The following is a 24,220-nucleotide window of genomic DNA, read 5'->3' on the forward strand; positions in this document are numbered from 1 at the left end:
AATATTTAGCACAAAAAATATTAGCTATTTAACATTCTACTTATATCATCATTATTTTTAGATCGTTTTTCTAACTATTGGGGTTGGCTACATTATGGTCTGTCGTTCTGTTCTATCAAGAGCTATATTCTCAATGAGGACCAAAGCCATTATAACTATTCTCACTACTTCCAATCAAGACCTGTGATCATTGCTATTTGGATTTTACCCTTGTGCGTTTTTTAGCCTTTTATTTGAAATAGCTTGAACCTCTTAATCAGTGATGTAAATGGCCAGTCCATCTAAGTCTACTTCTCTTATCTTATTGTTTACTAGAGTCACACTTAAATTCTCCCTAATGTATAATATTTTATCTATTTATTTTGAATTAATTTTGAAATACATATCACAATGCACATGATCGGGTAAAATGTTAAATAGTTAAAATATGAGGTGTCTTGATAAATTTGTGCTAAGTTAGCGGAGTATGCACGGGAATTCGATTAGTTGCATTAATGGTCAATGGTATTTACATTGGGTTAAAGATTATAAAATCTATAGACCATATTGTTCCATTGTAAGTACATGACTTAATGTCAAAATTCTTAACCCAAAAATCTAAATCAAGAATTTAGTTATGTAGTGATTAACAATCTAGTGATTCTATTCCTCTGCCATCATGTCTCCAATTCTTTCATTGATATGTTACACCCATTTTATCCAACCAATCTTTGTGAGTATTTCATCAAAGGTGCACCATAGCCAATTTCTTTTCGTCCTTAGCTTCTTCTTTGTTTTGGTGCCATGTTGAACCATATTGTTCATTTCAATATTTTTAAAAATCATTTATTCTAATTAAAATTGCTTGATCTGGATTGATAATTGTCTTAAGATGATCTGGTCCCGGTAATACTGGTTGTGCACCCCTGATCAGGATAGTTCAATATGACATGTACGGGTTCTTTGATTGAGTATCATCTTCATTTGTTTAGCTCTGTGGATTCTTTTGTATTGCTTTCCTACAATAAATTTTCCCTCGACTTAATTTAGCGGTCCACACTGGATGATTCAACCGGCTAATACTGATCAAATATTTTATTTTAATTTGTTTTAGACTAAATCCGTTTTTTACTTATACTGGACATATGACTGCACCACAATGTAATCCAACTGGTCCGATCTTATCATTATAGTTATGACTAAAAAGACACGTTGCATGAAAAGAAAAATAAAAAAAAGGTTAGGGAGATGACAATTTTTTAAATGAAAATTTGACACACGGTAGTATAATGTTTCCCTCGAGTATTTAGCACTTGTCATTGTGTTGTAAACCTAGTATTTACCCTCAAGTGGTTGCGAATTTTGTTTCACTCAAGACATCGAAAAAAAAAAAGGAAATTTATGTAAATATCCCCTATATTTTCAAAATTTTAAGAAATTTTATATTTTATGTTCATGTTCATTTTTAAGAGCACATCTAGTATTTTAATTTTATCTTTTGATTATTTATGCTTCTCACCTTCATGTATATGTAAACATTATAAAAATAATTAAAATTACCAAATATGTTTGCACAAAATTGTGGGACTTGAGTAAATTTTGCCATATTTATTTATTTAAATTTGTTATTTTATATTTTATAGTATATTACGGCGAGAATTATAGACACATAAAACTTGAGCTTAATCTGGTGGGAAATTAATGTATAAAGCCATTTATTTTTTTCATAATTAAAAAGAAATGCCTTTTTTTTTTTTTCACATTTTATACATGGGTCATTTTTTTTAAGTTTTTTTTTCTTTTTCACAAAATAACACCCAGTGCTTGAAGTACTGGACAACATATGAGACATTTTATTTAAAAACTTGATCTGGCACATGAACTATCAGACCGCCTCTATATTATTATCATGCGCTTTTAGTACCAAACCGACCTTTACCAACCATTTGGCCTGAGGTTGGTACGGTACTTTTAAGTTATCGACAATACTTTTTTTTATCATTCGAGACCGTTTAGCTTTTGAAAAAAAAAAACAAATATTTGGGGTAGTACTTTTAGTATGATTTTATATTTTTCATCCTTTTCAACAGTCTGATACTTCAAGTATCGCACCGGCTTTTGGAAAAAAATACAACAAATATAAATAGCATACACTACTTTAAATGGCAGATTGAGTTTTGAAAGAAAAAGTCTTCTATGCAAATTGCATAACCGGATTGGGTTATTTTTTAAAGAAAAAAAAAATGCACCGGCATAAATTATATATAAAAAAAGATTAGTTTTGAATTATAAAATAAAAAAGGGATTAGTATTTTTATTTCCATTTTCCAATTTATAGAAAAATTTAAAATTAAAAAAGTTGAGATATCAACATAAATATGAAATGTTGACGATATTTTTAACTTCACTAAAATATAAGATATATTTACATAAGCCAAAAGAGAATTTGCTCCTGCATGAGCATACTGTCCATTTGCTCCCTAAGATAAACCTACATGGAGTATATTCAGGACCGAAAGTTTTGGGGATGTAATTTTTGAACCTGGGACCAAGTTTAAATATACAAAATTCAAATCTCATACTCTCCAAAAAAAATTTATCATCCCAAAATCGAATATGGGCTTTCCCATCTTGAGGGGCATGATCTAAGTGTCGAAGAACTCAGAATTTCACTTTTCATTTTCTGAAAATAATCACCTAATAGTGATTATTAGGTGGAAACCAAAATTTCATGTTTGGAAAATCCTCCCAAGTAGCTCTTTTGGCCGGGGGAGTTCACGTACAGTATCCTCCCACCGGAAGCATACAAATTTCCAAAACATGAAAAACCTAATATTCCCTCCATTTCAGTATTTCCTCATAAATAATGCCGCCGTCCTCTCCGAGATCCGAAATTACGTCAAAATTTCGTTCACACGCCTATATTTCGGACAGAACCAGTGATGCCCTAAAGGAGCCTGAACCCGATCAATAATTTTTTAAAAAAACAGAGCGCGCGCTCTCTCTCCCTCTCCCTCTCTCTCTCTCTCTCTCTTTTCGAGCCATGAATTTAACACGAAGAGGCTTCACAGCGATTTCTCAATGGCTTTCTCACTCTTCTTCGTCCTCCCTTTCTTCTTATTCTTCTGAGAAGTGGTTTATTCTTCATCCTCGTCTCCTGAATATACAGTCTCCTGGTTACTCAAAAGCGAAGAAGAGTCCTCAAGAGCTCGAGTCCTCGTTTTCTGGCCATGGTTATGAGATAGTAGGACTTAGTGGTTCGGATTTGGGGGGAGAGTTAGAGAAGAGAGAGTGGCCAAGGCCTACAGAGATACCTTACCAGGCAAAAGTGGCGAACTTGGTTCATTTGATTGGGAAAATCTCTGGGCCCGTGCAGATTGAAACGTTGGAGGATGGGAGGACATGGGCTTTCACGGTTCTTGTTCAGCAAAAAACCCTAGATTTTCCTCATCTATGGTTTGTTTTTGGTTCTTCATTTTCTCTTACTGGGTGGTGTGCATTCATGTAATGTTATGATCATGGATGAAAATGTGTTCTTATTAATTTTTTACATGTTACTATTCTTCAGTTCTTTGATTATTTTGCTATGGAAACTGTCTTTGACTTTTGGTTTTGGTATTGGTTTTGCCCTTTTAGCCTTTGCATGACATATTGTGAACTGAAATTTAGCGACCCACTAGTGGCAAAAAGGCCTAAATCATGGGATTTTGGTAGGAGACTTTTTCTTGGATGTTTTCAGTTCAAGTTTTCAGCTAAAGTTCACCAAATCACTCCAAATTTTCACTTACGGTCCGCTGAATTTGGCCAAAATCAATGAAATTTGGATGTGAATTTGATTCAAAATTGCAAATACGAGCCTGGTTACTGAGGAAATTGCTAACCGATAACCAATGGATAGCTAACGCGTTAGTCGCATTGGTCTTATTTAATTGTATTGTTATTTGGAACAAAGAAGAATATATATTTGATTATGTCATTTTGCATTTACATGATTCTTTCATCACATTCAGGATTCCTATTATCTTTGAAGGTGACATGGCTGGCATAGCTGCATGCCATCTGAAGGAAAATGACCTTATTTATGTGTTGGGACAACTCAGTGCAGAGTCACCACAATTTACAGATGTAAATGGTCAGGCTGGTATCCAGGTATGATTACTAAGGCAACCGAGTCCTTGTGATTCCTTTCTGAGAGTTTATTGCGTCTATGGTGGAACGCTTATTGGGATAACGTGTAAAGGTTATTGAGATTTTCAGTTCATGTAAACTTTTTGGTGTACCCATTGGTTCAAAATTCTTGTTGTGCACGATATTATTGAGATTTTTCAGTAACCAGGAAATCTCATTGAGATTTATCTGATTTGACAAAGGTCATTAAGATTTTCAGTCACCAGGAAACTTTCTATTGCAATTCCTCGCTCAGAATTCTTGCTATGTAAAATATTTTGATCCTATGCTATGTGCATTTCTCCACTTAATGTGCATTAGCACCTTGGTATTACTTGGAAATAACTAGGGAGTGCGTGTTGAGAATTGAAGCCTTTGGAAATCAGATTTAGGTAGTCTGCAGGTTGTTAGGCTTGGGCTGTCTTTGTGAATCCATGGATAAATATACTAAAATCTTTTTGGCGATCTGCTGCTTTGTTGGACCCTCTTTGTTAGTGAAAAAATTTTTTGCTTGGACTCTGTTCTAGTCCATTAATGTGTATCTTGTATTCACCCCCTTAATGTATGCACATGTCAGGTGATGGTCCATAGCATAAGTTATGTTCAGGAAGAGCTTTCTTGGTCAAAGAAAATAACTCCTTCACCCAAGCAGACAGAAGAGAATTCAGAGGATTTTGGTAAATTTGATGATCTTTATCTTGTAAGCTTGGTTAATCGTTTAGGAAATCTGTCAGGAAACCTTGTTTGCCCCATATTTATACCCTTGTTGCGTATCAGTAAAGGAAAATTCTAATCACAAGAACCTTCTGATGAACAGTTTCCTTCTTATGGAGCATTCCCCTTTTCAGTGATATCTAATACCTTGAACTCATTTACAGTAGATTTAGGTCTTAATCATGTCTCTGTTTACAGATAAGGTTCAGAAAGCTGTTGCTGTAGAGGGTCTATGGAAAGAACTTTTTGCCAAACCCTACAATTGGTATGATAATAGATTTGATAAGGTTAGTTGGCAGGAACACTTTGGTCTCTGAGGATGGTTTTTTTTTTTTTTCTCCTTTTGTTTTCTATGTTGATTTACAGACTTGGCTTTTATTTATTCTTTGTATCTTTTTATGTTTAGAGAAATCCCAGATACCCTGATTTTAGAAACAAGAATTCTAAAGAAGCTCTTTGGTTGGATAAACATACACCAGATTCGGTTTTGTCAGCATTGGAATCTCCGGAGTTTTGTGCAAAGTTCGCTAATGGTATGCAATTAAACTCCTAGTTTTTAATTTGAGCATTAAATGTTACTTGAGGGGTGAATATGAGCCCTGATGGTGCTAAACTTTATATTATAATAATGACTTTGTGCTATGTTACCCATTTTGTTTTGTTATATTAACTTGGAGGTTGCTTTCCGTTGAAATTCTTGTTCGATGCCATTGTGCATAGACTTTTCTACTAACCTCTATTATTTTCACATTCGTTGCTTAGGTTTCATTTTGATTTTTTATGGTTCATTATTGTAAATTTGTGTTATGCTTTGTGTGATGTCAGCTGAGTGACATGCTGAAGTTCTCATCCCTCACTTATGTTTGTTATACCCATAAAAAAAAAGTCCTGCTTTAGGTTTATAATGTTATAAAGGGAAAGTTTTGTTTTACAATCCTGAAATGCAATCTAGTACCTTAGCTCTATAAGATCTGAGCTTGTAGAACCTTCTCTTGTGCTATTTTTGGGCTACATGGGATTGGGGGTTTTATTTGCTTGTGGGAGGCTCACTTTATTATGCCTATATGAAATTTAGATCAATACTGTGGTTAACTTGGGAGACATTTAAACAATAAAAAAATATGAGAAAAATCCAATTCTCATTTATGAATATGGAGGTTCTGATTTTGTGATGTTTGCATAAGACAGTCTATGGACATGTTCAAGTGATGTCAATGTCAAATTTTGGCTATTCAATCTATGCTCTTCGATAATTTGATATGCAATTTGGATCAATACTGTGGTTAACTTGGGAGACATTTAATCAATAAAAAAATATGAGAAAAATCCAATTCTCATTTATGAATATGGAGGTTCTGATCTTCTGATGTTTGCATAAGACAGTCTATAGACATGTTCAAGTGATGCCAACATCAAATTTTGGCGATTCAATCTATGCTCTTCGATAATTTGGTATGCAATTTGGATCAATACTGTGGTTAACTTGGGAGACATTTAATCAATAAAAAAATATGAGAAAAATCCAATTCTCATTTATGAATATGGAGGTTCTGATCTTGTGATGTTTGCATAAGACAGTCTATGGACATGTTCAAGTGATGTCAACGTCAAATTTCGGTGATTCAATCTATGCTTTCAATAATTTGATGTGGTCACACCCATTTGACATTTTCCATACATCCCAGGAATCCCTTGTGCACGTGTATATATGTATGTAAGGCCTAAATGAGCACTATGTTTTTTTAACTATGTAGGTCATGTTTGAAGGTTGATGATGCCATCAAACAATCCGTTTCTTTTGTAGTGACACCCTATCTCTATACGGGAAATTGGGGTTTCTCTTCCTCAGAATTTGCTTTCACTCAAACTACATACATAGTTATTTGGGGAAAAGTAACCTCGTATTAATTGTCTGGCATGTCTCTTTTGGAACATCCCAGCATGCCAGGAGTTTCTGACTTTTGGCTGAATAGCTGCTCCAACAAAGCCCTCATGTGGGATCACTTTTGACTTATACAACTGTTCTCAAGTCTCTAACGGGCGACATGACACTAATTAGAAAAAGGAAACTAAATTATAAACTAACAATTAGAGCTTCTCCTAAGTGCAGTATGTCTCAAAGTCGATATATACTGTCAGCATGGGGATTTTCATTGAAGGTGGGGTTCTGATATAGTTCTATTTTACAGCGTGGAGAAATTGGGCAATTTTGTGTCTAGTTCACACTACCTTGGCTGGTGTGACCTACCACATGGTTTACACCGGTATTCATATGGCATGAAGTCTAAGACTATTTGGATTTGTGAGTTACTTCGTCTCAGAGACTTTTTAACTCGGTAAAGTTCTCAATATGCAATGGAAGAGTTCATAAAAACCTATGCCTAGTGACATTAACTAAAACAAAGACAGAGAATACAAATTTGTAAATGACCGACCAAAATACCCTGTGTAACATACAAGTACTGAAATGACAATGAAAACCTATAAGATTTTATGTTCAAAATGGAACTTCTGATGAATGATACCTTGAAGTGTTAGAAATTGGGAATCCATGATTGTCAAAATAAATAAAAGCAAAAGAAAATGAAACAGAGGATTCAGGAGATCCATTAGCATCTTCTTTTTATTCATGACATTATTAAAAGGTATTTTACAAGACATTTTGCAACAGGGACTAGGGATAATTTTGTGGCGGATCTTTGGAAAGATCTTTTTTCTAATCCTGACAAATGGTGGGATGAGAGGATGGTGAAGGCAATGCATTTGGTAATCTTTGTTCTCACACAATGATATAACTCAAATTGTCACCTTGATTTTCTGTCGGCCCGTGTTTGATATGCGTGTTATATAGGTTAGTTCGAGGTACCCTGATTTTAAACATAAAGAAACTGGTGAAGCATTATGGCTTGATGGCCTTAAACCAGAGTGGCTTTTGCCAATATTGGAAACTTTAAAAATCAATACGAGAGTCATTGATCAGGGGCAAAGTGAAGGTTAGAACTTATTTATACTTGCCTATTTCTTTTCATATTTTACTGCTACCTTGTGAGGATGATCTTTTATTGGAAGTCATATCCTGTCGACTTTGATAGTGTGCGCAAGATTAATTGTTTGGTACATATTTATCAAGAAGAACACTTCTATGGCTATTTCAGTTTTGCATCATAAAGAATCTGGTGAAGCATTATGGCTTGATAGCCTTAAACCAGAGGGGCTTTTGCCGATATTGGAAACTTTAAAAATCGATAAGAGAGTCGTTGATCAGGGGCAAAGTGAAGGTTAGAACTTATATATACATGCCTATTTCTTTTTGTATTTTACTACTACCTGTGAGGATGATCTTTTATTGGAAGTTATCCTCTCGACTTTGATATTGTGCATAAGATTGATTGTTTGGCGCATATTTATCAAGAAGAACACTGCTATGGCTATTTCAGTTTTGCAACACAAAACAAACACATTGATTGACTTATGTCTGTAGTTTGAAAATTAAGGATTTGAAAATTAAGGACTTTCAGACTAGCTAGTGCAATCCTTAATGTTCATGCCATTACTGAATGACATCTCGCTGGACCTTCTGCAGGGCAGAAGATAGAGAAGATAAGGGCTGATATTGGGCATCGTTGGGAAGATCTTTTTGCGGATCCCAGTAAGTGGTGCGATAATCGAAAGGTTAAGGTAAATATTAATTTTTACTATGACACGTCTAGATAACACCTCTTTTATAACTAGTTATTTTGATTCATTTCTTGTTTGCCTGTTATTGTTTAATATGCTTTTAGTGCAGACTCAGCCGACACACCCAGATTTTAAACATAAAGAAACGGGTGAAGCACTATGGCTTGATGGTCCAAAAGCTGAGTGGGTTTTGTCAAAATTGAAAACATTAGAAATTGATCAGAGGCAAGATAAAGGTAAGAACATGAATTGTTATGCCTACTTCTGTTTGTAGCTCATGTAGCGTGATGATTTATTTGAGATCTGTTATGTCCTGTCAACTTTGATTCAAAGCACATGATTTAGTTCTTTCTGTGTTCAAAGTTAGGGCTTCAGGAAATTAATGAAATGAGTCAAGGGGAGGGAGGCTTCAATCCAAGCCATTCTTCCTTATTTAGCTATCACAGAATAAGGGATAAGACTTGATTACCATTATCCTTAGCCAATCCAAGCCCTTAGTTTCTCTTTAACAACATAGCATAATGTCTAGGTTAATTGATCCTTAATTTAGGCAAAATAATAACCAAGGTTATCCATGTGATATTTGGTTAATTTAGGAGAGAAATTGAGTCATAAACTGGGGGTGTGGAGATTCCTTCAAATTAATAATTTATTTCTCATGTGTGGAGATTCCTTCTCTCTCCTAAGTTAACCAAGTGATATGGCTTTATACATGTGGTGAATAATAGTATGACATGTGTCTTCTCATTTGGACCAACCATCATGTGACAAGTGTCCCACTTGGAGATAAATTATACAACAATCCTACGTCTTTGATTCAACTTCAAGGCATACTCCTTCTAGGACAAGTGATAGGATTCACATGTACAAAGTGGTCCCCCCTTAAAATACTTTATACATATCAAAGATATGCCTCTTAAACAAGCAAGGCCACAAACAGGTGGGCCTACACAGATGACATTATGCTGATGTCATCTGATTGGGGCCCTAGTGTGCCTATGTGGGGCCCTACTTGGATACATTGGGGCCTATAGGGCACTTAGGCCCTATGTGAGTCAAAGCCCCTTTGATGTCCTTTTTGGTATTATACCCAACACTTTTCCTTGCCCATTTTAGGCCCTAGAAAAATTATAAAAAATTCAGAAAAATCTCCAAAAATGACAATTGAGTTTATTTTACTGATTTCAAAAGGTTTGGATGTTCAAAAAAAATATTGAAGAGAAATTAGGTACCTACAAGCTTGGAATCACACGATGATAGGGTGTTTTATTTGCTTGTGGGAGGCTCACTTTAGGATGTTTCTATGCAATTTGGATCAATACTGTGGTTACATTGGGAGACATATAAACAATAAAAAATATGAGAGGAATCCAATTCTCATTTATGAATATGAGGTTCCAATCAAGGTTTCAATAAACACTAGGCGGCCGTCCTGGCGGCCAACGCCTAGAACCTCAAGCGCTCTGTAGTACAAATTCTTTAAATATATACATATATGTGCGTTTGGAACACACATATATGCATATATTTTTGTCAATTTTGTAATTTATTATATTTGAAAATATTGTAACATACTTTTTCATAAACAACCATATGACATGTCACATGTTGAGAATGAACTTATTCAAAATTTTAAAAGTCAAACCAAACAAAACATTTAAAAGTGTCTAATAGGCAATGTAATAGTAATAGTCTGATAGTTTCCAACTCTCCAATTCTCCATATTCCATGAAAACATGGACTCCGAGTCTCCAACTCTTCAACAAACAAAAGTATAAAGCCACACAACAAAATAGTCCAAAAAGGTAAAAAGTCTGTCTAGCATCCAAATGTCTATAGTCTTAACCAAGACAGTGCAATAAAGATACTACAAAAAAGAGAGAGGACATTAATAAGAATAAGAATCGCTTGCATCTGCATCAGAATCGAGGCCTTCATCATCAGAATCATTACCCTCTTCAACATATTGCTCTTCTTCCATAGTTTCTTCTGAATCTGCCTCCTCCTCTATCTCCCTTTGTGGGTGTGAAGTACAAGCAACTTTCGTTGCTCGAGTGGCCCTTCTACGATCAAAAGCTCGTTTGGAAGCCTCCTCAACCATTTCCCAGGTCAATCCCTCCTTGGAGAAGACCTCATTACTAGGGTCTCCATCTAGCTAATTTGAAGCATTCTCCATATCTTTCGAAGCGATGAGATCCTTCTTTTCCTGGTTAAACTTATCCTTGAGCCTCTGATTCTCTCTAACAAAAATTACACCTATAAGAAAAATGCATCAGTACTAGACTACTATGATCTTCTATGAATCTACATTAGAAAAATGAACTTATAAACAAGAAAAACGAAACAAACTCCAATTGCGCTCACAACCAGAAAAGGTAGTTGTCAAACTCGAGATCCGAATAGCTAGTTTCTAGAGGTGTGGAGCGCTAGTCCCATGTTGTCTCCACCATTGGGCTGCAATATGTGGGCAACTATTATAATTAATTTAGGTATTTAACATGATCATACATAATTTTAAGAACTTGAAGGAAAATTATCAAACAAAAAGTACAAAATATATTATTATTACCTAGTTCATCTTTGTTTCTCTGTCTTATTGCCATATCTGTGCCGAATGACATCAAAGCACGCTTGTACGGAATAAGTTTTTTAGTTGATATCTTATCTTGGATATGTGGATCTGGAACTAATCTCTCAAGTCACTCATTAAAACCATCCATAATTGTATCTTTTGCCTCAATATCAACATCAACATAAAAGAATTTGGGGTTTAAGTAGTACCCTGTTGCATTCAATGGTCTATGGAGCTGCCTATCCCACTTGGCATCTATAATCTCCCAAATTGGGCTGTACTTGGCCTCATCATTGCCCAAATTCTCTGTGATCTCCTTCTTAGCTCTTGCAATTGCATCATCTATAAAGCCCATAGAGGGCTTGTCTGCATCAACCAAGTGCAAGACCTTCACCAAGGGTGGAAATAGTAGTATCACATGTTTTACCCCATGCCAAAAATACTTAGAAAGAACAATATCCCTTGCCTTCTTTCCCTTGGCATCTCTAGACTACCTACATCGACTCCAATCCTTTGAAGCAAACATAGTCCTCAATGGGATCCTCCTTCTATACATGCTCTGTAGACTAAGGTAGGCAGTGGCAAATCTAGTGACCCTGGGCCTCATTAGCTCCCTCTTCTTAATAAACTTGGCATCATGCCAAGGGTAAGTGTGTGACTGTATATGAAGATTGTAACCTTCTTAGCCTTTAAAAAAACTCCTTTAATGGTAGTCATATCACTAATGATTGTGACCATAAGATCTATGCAATGTGCAGCGCAAGTAGTCTAAAATATGTAAGGCCTTCTGTCGAAGCAAATGGCTTGCAGCTATATTAGGAGCATCATTATCTGTAACCGCTTGAATTACATGCTCCTCCCCAACCTCCTCAATGCCTTTATTAATGAAAGAAAGTATGTCATTAGCATCATAAATATCATCAGAAACATCAATGGATCGCAAAAAGACTGTACCCAAGGGACAATTTGCCAACAAATTCTTGGTACTCCTATCACTTCACAGATCGGTCATTAAAGAAACCCCAAATTTAGCCCAGCCATCCTTATGGGTCTTGAGATATTCCCTAGTATACTCTACTTCTTTATTCAATAGTGGCTCGCCAATCTAATCTGGAGTTGGGCCTTTTGAACCAGGCCCAAATTACCTAATTGCTTTCAACATTGTATGGAAGATATTCAAGTGAGCGGTATTAAAAGAAATACTTGCATGTTAAAACCATCGAGCAATATATTGAACCACCCGGCCTCTGTTTTCCTTCTTAAATCTATTTTCAAGTGTTCTTTGTTTTTTCCTCTTTCCCTTCTCTTTCTCAATTACTGTCTCGGGGCTAGGTGTAAAAAAACTATCAATAGGCCCTTTCATATGATGCCTCTTAAACCCAAAACCCCTCTTACTCTTAGCGCTCTGAGTAGCAATCAGGCCGACCTCGTCTTCCCCTTCTTCATCCTTATCAATGTCAACATCATCCTAAAAAATATGGACCCCTGACCTCAATTTTGCTATATCTTTTCCTTTTGATATTTTTTTATTTTTTGAGCTTCAATATAGTCAAAAATTTCTTTCTTTACAAACGTTGGGACTTTCTTACACGGGCAACATCGCCTCTAATACCAGCAAGATGTTTCTTGAATCTATTTATGCCAGCATTAGAAATATGTCCAAAAAACTGCACATAATTTTATTTTTGTTATTCTTATGCGGGTTAACACAATACTTCCATCCCAGATCTCCACACTTGGTAGACCTCGAGGAGGATATATCAAATTCGGAAAATGAGACTCAAATAAAGATAAAAAATTGATATTTTTTGCCCAGTCTTTGCTCCTCAATATTTGTTACCTCAATCGAGCTACTATTCACCTCAAAAGTCTTCTAATGCCTCCAATAGCATCTTAAAAACAATTCCAATGAGAAAATAAAAGTCTAGGAAGCTTCAAACCAAAAAAAATACTTTCGATTCTCAAAATAGGTATAGCTAAGAGATTGAGGACTTATGTATGTGTTTTTTTAAATTTGAGGGGTTGAAAATAACCCCCATAACATATTTATACCTTTTTGGGTGTCAAAATTACCCCATTTGTCCTTTTGGGCGACTTTAAAATTCGTAAAAAGCCCACGTCCCTGGGTACCCAAGTCTAGGCGTGCGGTCTGAGGGGTCTTGGGCGCCTAGCAACTAGGCAGACTGTTTTTTGAAACCTTGGTTCCAATCTTGTGATGTTTGCATAAAGCAGGCTATGGACATGTTCAAGTGATGTCAACATCAATTTTTGGTGATTTAATCTATGCTCTTCAAGAATGTCATGTGGTTATAGCACCCATTTGACATTTTCCATGCATTCCAGGGATCTCATGTGCACTTGTATATATGCATGTAAGGACTGAATGAGCATTTTTTTCAACTATGTAGGTCATGTTTGTAGGGTCGATGATGTTGTCAAACAATTTGTTCTTTTGTAATGACACCCCATCTCTATATGGGAAATTGGGGTTTCTCTTTCTCAGAATTTGCTTTCACTCAAACTACATACATAGTGATTTGGGGGAAATTAATCTGGTAATTAATCGTCTGGCATGTCTCTTTGGGACATCCCAGCCATGCCAAGAGTTTTTGACTTTTGGTTGAATGGCTGCTCCAAACAAAGCCCTCATGTGGGATCACTTGCAATATTGGACACCCAACGCAAAGGCTCTTTTGAGTTTTGACGTATACAATTGTTCTCAAGTCTCAACAGGCAAACAGGCAAAACATGACTAAACATACCCACGTGACACTAATTAGAAAAAAGGAAACTAAATCATAAACTAACAAGTAGAGCTTCTCCTAAGTACAGTATGACTCAAAGTCTGTATATACTGTCGGCCCATGGATTTTCACTGAAGGTGGTGCTCTGTTATAATACTATTTTGTAGTGTAAAGTAATCCGGCAATTTTCTGTCTTACCTCGACTAGTGTGACATACCACATGGTTTACACCAGTGTAGGAAAAATCAATCTGGAACGGTTAACCAGTCATGGGGCCGGAAGTGGTTCCACTGGCCTAGTTGGGCAACTCCCAGCGGTAAAAAAAGTGTTAAAAAAATACAAAAATACAAGAAACAATATAATAAAATATGAAAAATATATTTAAAGCATGATAAAACAAAACACATCCAAATGAAGTTTAAAATTAATAAAAAAAATGAATTTTAAAGAATTGATTTTGCCCAGGGGTATTTTTGAATAATCCATCTGGAATGGTTAACCAGTCATGGGGCCGGAAGTGGTTCCACCGGCCTAGTTGGGCAACTCCCAGCGGTCAAAAAAGTGTTAAAAAAATACAAAAATACAAAAAACAATATAATAAAATATGAAAAATATATTTAAAGCATGATAAAACAAAACACATCCAAATGAAGATGGGAAAATGAATTTTAAAGAATTGATTTTGCATAGGGGTATTTTTTAAATTAAAAAAAAAAAGATGGGAAAATGCAAAAATAAGTATTAATGGCCAAAAAAATTTCTAATCTTTGGCCAAAAGATGAAAAACATTAAAAAATTCATTGCAATCAAATTCCCTTATCTTTTGGGGTTTTATATAATTTTATTTGGATTTTTTTAAAAGACCTGGCTGGTTCACCAAAACCGGCAGAAATTGGAACCAACCAGTGGCTGGTTCCGATTAACCTCTAACCGCCCATTTTTCCTACGCTGGTTTACACCAATATTCATATGGCGTGAATTCTAAGACTATTTGGATTTGTGAGTTACTTCGTCTCAAAAAAATTTTAACTTAGAAAAGTTCTCAACATGCAATGGAAGAGTACATAAAAACCTTTGCCTAGTGACATTAACTAAAACAAAGAGAGAGAAAACAAATTTGTAAATGACTGACCGAAAGACCCTGTGTAACATAAGAGTACTGAAATGACAATGAAAATCTACGAGATTTTATGTTGAGAATGGAACTTCTGATGAATGGTACCTTGTGGGAATCCATAATTATTAAAAGAAAAAAATAAATAAAAGAAAACGAAACAGGGGATACATGAGATCTGTTAGCATCTTCTTTTTATTCATGGCAGTATTCAAAGGTATTTTGCAAGACCTTTTGCAACAGGGACTAGGGATAATTTTGTGACGGATCTTTGGAAAGATCTTTTTTCTTATCCTGACAAGTGGTGGGATGAGAGGATGGTGAGGTAATGCGATTGGTAATCTTCGTTCCCACACAATGATATAACTCAAATTGTCACCTTGATTTTCACTCGGCCCGTGTTTGATATGCGTGTTATGTAGGTTAGTACGAGGTTCCCTGATTTTAAACCCAAAGAAACTGGCGAAGCGTTATGGCTTGATGGCCTTAACCAGAGTGGCTTTTTGCCGATATTATACACTTTAAAAAATCAATATGAGAGTCATTTATCAGGGTCAAAGTGAAGGTTAGAACTCATATATATGCATGCCTATTTCTTTTCGTATTTTACTACTACCTTGTGAGGATGATCTTTTTTTGGAAGTTATATCCTCTCGACTTTGATATTGAGCACAAGATTGATTGTTTGGCACATATTTATCACATAGAACACTTCTATGGCTATTTCAGATTTGCATCACAAAACAAACACATTGGTTGGCTTATGTCTGTAGTGTGAAAATTCAGGACTTTCAAGACTAGCTAGTGCAACCCTTAATTTTCATGGCATTACTGTATGACATCTAGCTGGACCTTCTGCAGGGCATCTTTGGGAAGATCTTTTTGCTGATCCCAGTAAGTGGTGCGATAATCGGAAGGTTAAGGTAAATAGAATATTAATTTTTACTATGACACATCTAGATAACACCTCTTTTATAACTAGTTATTTTGATTCATTTCTTGTTTGCCTGTAATTTTTTAATATGCTTTAATGCAGACTCAGCCGACACACCCAGATTTTAAACATAAAGAAACGGGTGAAGCACTATGGCTTGATGGTATAAAACCTGAGTGGGTTTTGTCAAAATTGAAAACATTAGAAATTGATCAGAGGCAAAATAAAGGTAAGAACATGAATTGTTATGCCTACTTCTGTCTGTAGCTCATATAGCATGATGATTTTTTTGAGATTTATTATGTCCTGTCAACTTGGATTCAAAGCACATGATTTAGTTGTTTCATGTGTTCAAAGTAAGGTCTTAAGGAAATCAATGAAATGAGTCAAGGGGAGAGAGGCTTTAATCCAAGCCATTCATGCTTATTTATCTATCATAGATTAAGGGATTAGACTTGATTATCATTAGCCTTAGCCAATCCAAGCCCTTAATTTCTGTTTAACAGCATAGCACAATGTCTAGGTTATCCATGTGATATTTGGTTAATTTAGGAGTGAGATTGAGTCATAAATGGTGTGTGCCCTTTAAATTAGTGATTTCTTTCTCATATGTGTTGATATTCCTTCTCTCTTAAGTTAACCAAGTCATATTGCTTTATACACGTGGTGAATAATAGTATGACATGTCATTCTCATTTGGACCAACCATCATGTGATAAGTGTCTCATTTGGAGATCAATTATACAACAATCCTATGTATTTGATTCAATTTCAAAGCGTACCGCTTCTAGGAAAATTGATAGGATTCACATGTGCAAAGTGGTCTGCCCTTAATATACTTTAAACATATCAAAGATATGTCTCTTAAACAAGCAAGGCCACAAACAGGTTGGCCACCCATACAAATGACATCATGCTGATGTCGTCTGATTGGGGGCCTATCTGCCCATATGGGGGCCCTACTTGAACACATATGGGGCCTGTAGGCCACCTGGGGCCTATGTGTGTCAAAACCCCTTGGATGTCCTTGTTTGGTAATATACCAAACAATTTTCCCTAGGCCAATTCAAACCCTAGAAAAACTATCAAAAATTCTGAAAAATGTCCAAAAATCATATTTGAGTTTATTTTACTGATTTCAAAAGGTTTGGATTTTCAAAAAAATATTGAAGAGAAATTAGTTCTTGGAATCACACAATGCCAGGGCGCTCAGCTTGGCTTATCTCGAAACCTACGGCCATGTTCTCAAATCAACCTAGCAGGACCCATGACCTACAGTTTGAGGCATGGACTCATGCTTGGTCTTTCAAAACCAACCAATAGATGTTTGGGTTCTAAAATCTAAAGCAATTTTAGGTGTACCCTCGAGGACAAGTACAAGCATTGAACATGGATGCGGGGGTTCCTCTCTCTCAATCTCATGTGTATGGCCCTTCATGGAACTTCCCCAAGGGAGGGGGCCTCCCTGAAATGCAGCTGCCATATGTACATGCTGTATGGAGGCGGGTGTCGAGGCTTTGGCCTTATCCTCATAGGCTAGCCTCTCCACACGAAGGTCCCACTCTACATCTCTCTAAACTACAGGGATATCTCATGACCTCGACCAAGGGATGACCCAAAATCCTCATCGGTTCTATCCCCTTTCTGTACTTTCAATTGGGGCCGGGGGGGGGAGAGGGGGGGGTGATCTTCGTTGCAGTCCTGGATTGGTACAATTGATAGTCTTAGACCACCAGTTTATGTGATACTGGGGATGCCCTCGATCCATTGGTAATGGGTTTTTTATCCTAGTTGCTAAATTTTGGAGTTCGGGTATTTAGCTAGGGGAAACTTTGGAACCTTGATTTGTTTCTCACACTAGGGTTAGGGTAGTAGAGAGACTGTGGGTTGCTTAGTTTCTTACTCTAGGTTTCTCTCTAGACCATCCAACCCCTTACAAATGGGAGCTCATGTGTTTATATAGAACTCATAGGAAACATGTGTGGAAAATCAATGTCGGTCCCCATAGGTGGGTGGAAAATCAGCAACTGGCTCTAGCTAGAGGAAACTTGACCATTTTTGAGGTCAGAACATGAGAAATATCTTGAAAATGCGCTTGGGAAGCCTCTCTCTTATGCCATCATCTATTTCTCACCAATTTGATGTATTTTTTGGGTCATTTTTGCTCAAATTTTCTCTTGAATTTTGTGGAGAAAGTTGTCATGAACATTTTGTGACAAATTTGGATAAGAAACTTCGAAGACTAAAGGTTGGCAACAAGCTTTTGAAGAACACCACATGCTCCTTTCAAATTCTTGTAAATTCTCCTGTTAACGATCAGACGCCAAAATTCTGTGAGGAATCTTTTTAGTACATATGAGAAGACTCCCAAAATGGATGGAGTTATGACCAAATCATTGGGCCTTTTTTCAAATTTCAATGGCATGAGTTTTTCGAGCAACTTCTTTCTATGATCTGGCCCCAAAATCGTCCTGGAAACCTTGGACATTTTATATTGATGAAGGGGGTCGAGTCAGGAGTATCCTTGCAAAATTTCTGCTGAATATACATCACAAATTGTTAGGTATGCGTCCGAGAGTGGGTTGAGGTCATGGGATTGCTACACATGAATGAAAAGCTGGGTGAGAAGGGAATAATATATCAAAATTTGAGCTCATGTAGCCATAAGAATTGTGAGTGATGTCCATGTCTCTAGGAGAAAGAAAATTTGGAAAGTTGCTGGAACTTGATCTCCATTGCTAGACCATGGCCATACCATGCACTTTGTGCAAATGTTTGGTGAACCCTTGGTGGTCCATCAATCATTGCTTTTAAAAACGGCCCATCCGACATCGGATGGACCCCAAATTTGATACTTAAGCTTCTGAGCACTGTGCCTTTCTTCCTTGAGAGTTTTGGCACATTCAACGATAGATTTTATAGGGCTTCTTTGTAAATTTGGACGTTTTAGGGGGTGACACCCACATTGATTCTTGACAAGAGATCAGAAAGATTTTATTGGAGTCATTTGACGTCCGGTTGAGGTCAAATTTGGGATATAGGCATTTTACCATGGCGCCTTTCTTGTACCAAAGTTCTGGGCCTTTTGACCATGGGTGTTGTAGGGCTCCTTTGTAAATTGAGGGCCGATTTGGGTACCCACACTAGGCTTTCAACTTTGCAAGGCCGGATCTTGGTCATTCACCTATCGGATCAGCTTGATTCTTGGAGAGTACGCTTGGAGTATATTAGATTTCAAAAATGAAGAGACCCAAAATCTTTTGGTGTACGGAGCTCAATTTCATGTCACCTCATCTAAGCCTTTTATGTGAACCTATTTGAGACAGGTGGATTCCTATGTTTGCTACCAAGGTTTTGGATAGGCAGGCGTGCCATTCTCTTGATTAATTTTATCAATTTGCTCCCACTCAAGACAACAAGGTTGGCCTTTTATGAGATCCCTTTGAAGTGAACTTCTTATAATCCTTTTGTAACGAAAATATGGTTTCTCTTAGAATATCCAAGTAGATTTCATCTGAATTCCTTTCTTAGTAGCTATGAAGTATTCCGACCTAACCTAATCATGATGCATTCCTGGCATAGTTTTGAGGAAGTTCTATGGTCCTGGTGTTCTATGGGAGCAATTTAAGAACACATAAAGCCCATTGCCCATGAGTTGGTCTCCCTTGTTCCTTTGAGCTGTGGTCTTGAGGTTTGGTAGGTCCATAGCTTGAGTACCAAACTTTAGAGGTTACCATGTCATGGCTTAAGGTCTCAAAAATCCCTATCGTTACTAACATTATTCCATGTGGGAGTTACAAGTTTTCAAAACTATTGAGAAACCACAATTTTTAAAAGGCTGTCTCATCATAGATTCCTTCCATCCATAAACATCACATGCCATGCATCACCACAATAATCCATAAAGAAGATGGGACATAAGCATTACTAGCTTCCATCTTTGAGATTCCAGCCCTTGACTTCATTTCACATAACTTGTTATCTTGGCATTTGAAAGCACGAGATAAGATTTGTCCTACGGGATTCAACATGCATCCTAAAGACTGGTCATCAAGATTCAATTTTTGATTTACTGAGTACAGAAGTCTCATATCCACATTATTTCTCATGTGCTACATGCTTGAATGAGTTGCACCAACCCTTTTGGTGTTTGAATTGAAGATCATGGATAGAGTCAATCAGTCAAGACACCAAAGCTAATTAATTGTGTGCACTGCTTTTCACAAAGAGTATACATAAGCAATCATGTCTTTTTACTGGAAGCACTAAAATCTGATGGAACCGTCATTGATATGTGGCAAAATAAGGGTGTGAACTGCGAACATTGCATTATGCTCTTCCCACCCTTCTCTGCAATCTCATAACTTATATGATTTGAGTTATTTGAATTGGTTTCCCTTTCTTCTTTTATGAGTAATATGGGATGAGTGATAACTGATAGCAGAATCTTGCCAGAAATAGAAATATATTATACACAATATATACATATACGCTGGGTGGAAAAAAAGGTTGTAGGGTTTTTCTTGCATTGATGTGCATAGTGAAGTGCTCCATTTGTTTCATTTATTTATTAGCCCTCTAATTGATTATTACAAATTTGACATCCTCAAAGGTGAAAAAGAAAACTGTGGACAAAGTCGAGCACAAAGTTCGTCTAGCCCGAGTCGTAAAATTTGGGCCTCTTTGAAGAGTCATCACATTGTATCTAAGGCGTTTTACCTTTATTTTCTTCTTTCCTTTCTTTTCCTGTTTCTTTTCTTTAATTTTTTGGGAAATTTATCAAAATACATCTACCTTGTCAACATTTGTTTCTTTTTCTTTTTCGCCTTCGTCTGCAGTGTCCTTCATAGATGTCCCATCCCTTACTCTGTTCCATCTTCTAATTGTATCATATATTTGTTCGAACTTGTATTTTTCATGTGGAGATAAATTCCCTTTATGAATGCAACATTCTGTATTACGAATCAGAAAAGAAGAAACATTGCATGTGTGGGTTTTAGTAGACTTTCTAATCACTCTGATTCATTGGTACTTCTCTTGGTGGATGAGTCATTGTTGAAACCAATGCATGATGTCACTAAATATGACCATTTGTGGATAGTGAGTGATTTGTGGTGCTTGATTTTATGTTAGTTGTTTAATGCATAACCATTGCGACTATACAGCATGATCTATGATAGAACTAAGAGGCGTTTTAGGTCTTAAGCATTTTTTATTATTTCTGATATTTTGGGCTACCAGAGGGATCTTGGTACTTGAAAGAGCATTATTAGTATGAGAATTCCTCTCAGTGTGTATGGAAATGCTCAAGCCAAGCAAACCAGCTATATTCATACTTGAGACCTCTTCATTATTAGTTTATTGATTTATCAGAAAGTTAAAAAAATTTCTTTCCACAAGGGTATATGCTTGGATTTGTGCACAAGGCCATAACAATGTGCACTACTTTAAGAAAAGAGGCTGAATCAATAAGAAAAAAGCCTCTTCTTGATAACATCGTCTGTATCTGAGATTTATGAAGTGCCTTTTAGATTGTTGTCTTACGGGCTTTAATGTCACTGATAACCGTTGATCAACAATACAGATTCCAATGACTTATGGAAAGATCTAGTGGCCAACCGTGACAAGTGGTGGGACAACAGATTGTCCAAGGTTACTTCCCTTTCTTTATTGTACTTTTTTTAATAGTATCTATTCTTGTTTCTATTTTTTGTATTTCTATTCAATTTTTGCTCCCATTCCACTTGATTTGTCTCTTGCTTTCCTGGCAACTTTAAGTCTCAATAAAGTCGGTGCCTTGTGATTAGGGGGAAGCATATTGTAATCCATTGGACTAAACCATATTCCATAGCATTATCATCATCCATTGAATGAACATCGATGGGGAGAGTAGGACCCACCATCACCTGACAAGGACTTAATCATGCATCATAGACTCGTTCCATCACCATCACTACTGGCCATCTTAATGGATGGTGATGATCCGATGGACAACAGTTTATCCATAGTCTGTCAACTTCGTCTATAATATATTGTAATTAATGGAGTCTACTGATCTTTTAAGCCCTCTATGTGATCTCAGGTGAACCCAAAGGCCCCTGATTTTAAACACAAGGACAGTGGAAAAGGACTCTGGCTTAATGGATCAACACCAGATTGGGCATTAACAAATTTGACGCCTTCAAAGGCGAAAGAGGAAGCTGCAGATGAAGTCAAGCATGAAGTGCGTGTATCCTAAGTTGTAAAATTCACGCATGTTTCAAGAGCCATCACATTGTATCCAAGGCATTTTACCTCTATTTTCTTCTTTCCTTTCTTTTCTTATTTGTTTCTTTAATATTTCGGGGAATTAATCGAAACACACCTACCTTATCAACCATTCGTACCCATTTTCAACTATCCCAACTTATGACCTTGTTCATTATCAGGGGTTTTTTGAAGTTATTCGAAATATATGGGTAAAATGTCAAGTAATTCCTCTTTTAGATGAATTTTGAGAAAATTTCCTTTTTTTTATTTTTTGTCTTTTATTGTTTTAACCTCAAATGTTTTCGTTTAGGACATTTGGGGGCACTGCATTGTACCTGAAAATGGGCTGAGGCGTTGAATGGTGTAGGTATACGCAGCAGATATCCTAGTTATGCATGTATAACGTGTATATGGACTCTGAGATTTAAATGTTTAACACTTTTTTGGAGTTTGAATGGTGTAGTAGGTATACGCAGCAGATATTCTAGTTATGCATGTATAATGTGTATATGGATTCTGAGCTTTAAATGTTTAACACTTTTTTGGAGGCTTAATAATCTTAACCCTTACTAAGTTTTCACATAAATCACTCTTTGGAGTTCTCAATTTGTAGGAAGGGGCGTGTTGTTAAGATGACTTGTGCCACAATATTATATCAGTAAATTAAATCACTCTCTTTCTAATTGAAGATTTCTTCTTCTATTCCATTTTATAAAGAGACCGAATTGTGGAAATAGAATTTGTAAAAATTGGGGACTTGAGATCGATAAATGGATAGAGAGACCAAGATAAACTCATAGTCTGATTTATATCCTTACAAAGAAATTTGTATATATCCCAACTGGCCAGGCCAGTTGTGGCACTAGCCCGGCCCAGCCTGAACCGGACCAAAGAGGTCTTGGCCTCGTTTGGGCTTGGGCTGGGCCCAATACACTTTTAGGGATATTTTAAAAAATAAAATATTGAAGGAAAAACTCAACCGGCCCTGTTGTGGCCTGGGCTCAGCCCAGGCCCTAATTTCTTATGGCCTGGTCAGGCCAGGCTGCTCCTGCTTAGCCCATTGCGATCCCCTACAAAGACTACTCTCTAACCAAATTAGGACTAAAGAAACCAGTGTTTTAAATTAGACCGAAAGCAGAGGTTCAACTAGCACAAACGCGGTTGCAACTATCAATAACTTCACTAGTTGTTGGGACTTATAATTGTTGGAATATTTTGTCTTAAATTTTAATGATTTTTTATCTTATTTGTTGGGAGAGGGTAACACTCTTATGGAGATTCTTTTTTTTTTTAAAAAAAAGAAAAGGTAATCAACAAAGGAAAACTCTTTTTAATTTTTCATAAAGTTTTTCTTTTTAATCTGCTCACTTCTATTTCTTCTCCATAACATCATGTTTAAAAATTAGAAGTGGGATAAATTATAAAGACATCTTAATAAAAGATGGATTGCATTTCTTTTCAACTTTGTATTCAGAATAAAAAGAAAATAATATTTTAATTAAAGATATCTTGGAATGGGAGCTTACAAGACCAACAAGAGATTTTAAGAAATGATGTTGTCTCTATATGGCCTGGGCTTTGTGAAAACAAAGTACAACCTCACCTCAGTTCCTCATTAGAAAAACATTCTGAGCATAAAAAATCTCACGGCTCTAAATCAATTCTCAATACTGATTATTAAATTTGAAACTTAAAAAATAGTAAACATTTATTTTTAGGGTGAAATATACAACCTTGATAATGTGTTACAATATATATTATTTTTAAGCATTAAAACTCTTTTTTTTTTTTTTTGTACAACATTAAAGGTCAAAGTAGGATAATTGATTTAAACGTTTTCAATGCCGGAACTGCAAAGGTGAGTTTTGAGGAAAGGCTTTTCTTATTTTACTAGAGCTGCAACCCTATGCAAACGTTTTCCTTTAAGAAAGTGTCGGGCTCTTATTTGTTCACACGTATACATACGCAAGGATATGCGAAAGTATTTGTGCAGGCCATAGAAGTAAGGCATCTATCAAAACCTATCAAAAAATGATTCCTCCTCATACACCCGAAAACCTTTCAATTGA

At 36.2% G+C, this 24,220-nt stretch overlaps 1 protein-coding gene across 39 annotated transcripts in view; it reads left to right on the forward strand.

The window, feature by feature from the left end:
• Positions 1–2,931: 2,931 nt before the first annotated feature.
• The window catches only part of LOC18435602 (protein OSB3, chloroplastic/mitochondrial), a 32,882-nt gene continuing 11,593 nt past the window's right edge, over positions 2,932–24,220 (forward strand). For 31 of the 39 annotated variants that reach the window (XR_016045404.1, XR_016045399.1, XR_016045398.1 and 28 more), the window contains exons 1-14: positions 2,932–3,435; positions 3,990–4,128; positions 4,724–4,823; positions 5,059–5,147; positions 5,267–5,393; positions 7,532–7,626; positions 7,712–7,853; positions 8,016–8,138; positions 8,444–8,538; positions 8,648–8,774; positions 15,830–15,891; positions 16,005–16,131; positions 21,487–21,554; positions 21,985–22,125. Coding sequence is in view for 10 of the 39 variants with exons in the window: in XM_088852990.1 (XP_088709116.1) it covers positions 3,023–3,435; positions 3,990–4,128; positions 4,724–4,823; positions 5,059–5,147; positions 5,267–5,393; positions 7,532–7,626; positions 7,712–7,853; positions 8,016–8,138; positions 8,444–8,538; positions 8,648–8,774; positions 15,830–15,891; positions 16,005–16,131; positions 21,487–21,554; positions 21,985–22,125 (1,848 nt within the window). In the remaining 29 variants the exon portion in view is untranslated. Of the gene's footprint in view, positions 3,436–3,989; positions 4,129–4,723; positions 4,824–5,058; positions 5,148–5,266; positions 5,394–7,531; positions 7,627–7,711; positions 7,854–8,015; positions 8,139–8,443; positions 8,539–8,647; positions 8,775–15,829; positions 15,892–16,004; positions 16,132–21,486; positions 21,555–21,984; positions 22,188–22,461; positions 22,738–24,220 lie in introns of those variants that run through there. The other 8 variants (XM_011625555.3, XM_011625554.3, XM_088852994.1 and 5 more) reach the window with 8 other exon arrangements.

Source organism: Amborella trichopoda, chromosome 12, assembly GCF_054954075.1.
Source record: "Amborella trichopoda isolate Santa Cruz 75 chromosome 12, AtrichopodaSantaCruz75HAP2 v2.0, whole genome shotgun sequence".
NCBI classification, from domain to species: domain Eukaryota; kingdom Viridiplantae; phylum Streptophyta; class Magnoliopsida; order Amborellales; family Amborellaceae; genus Amborella; species Amborella trichopoda.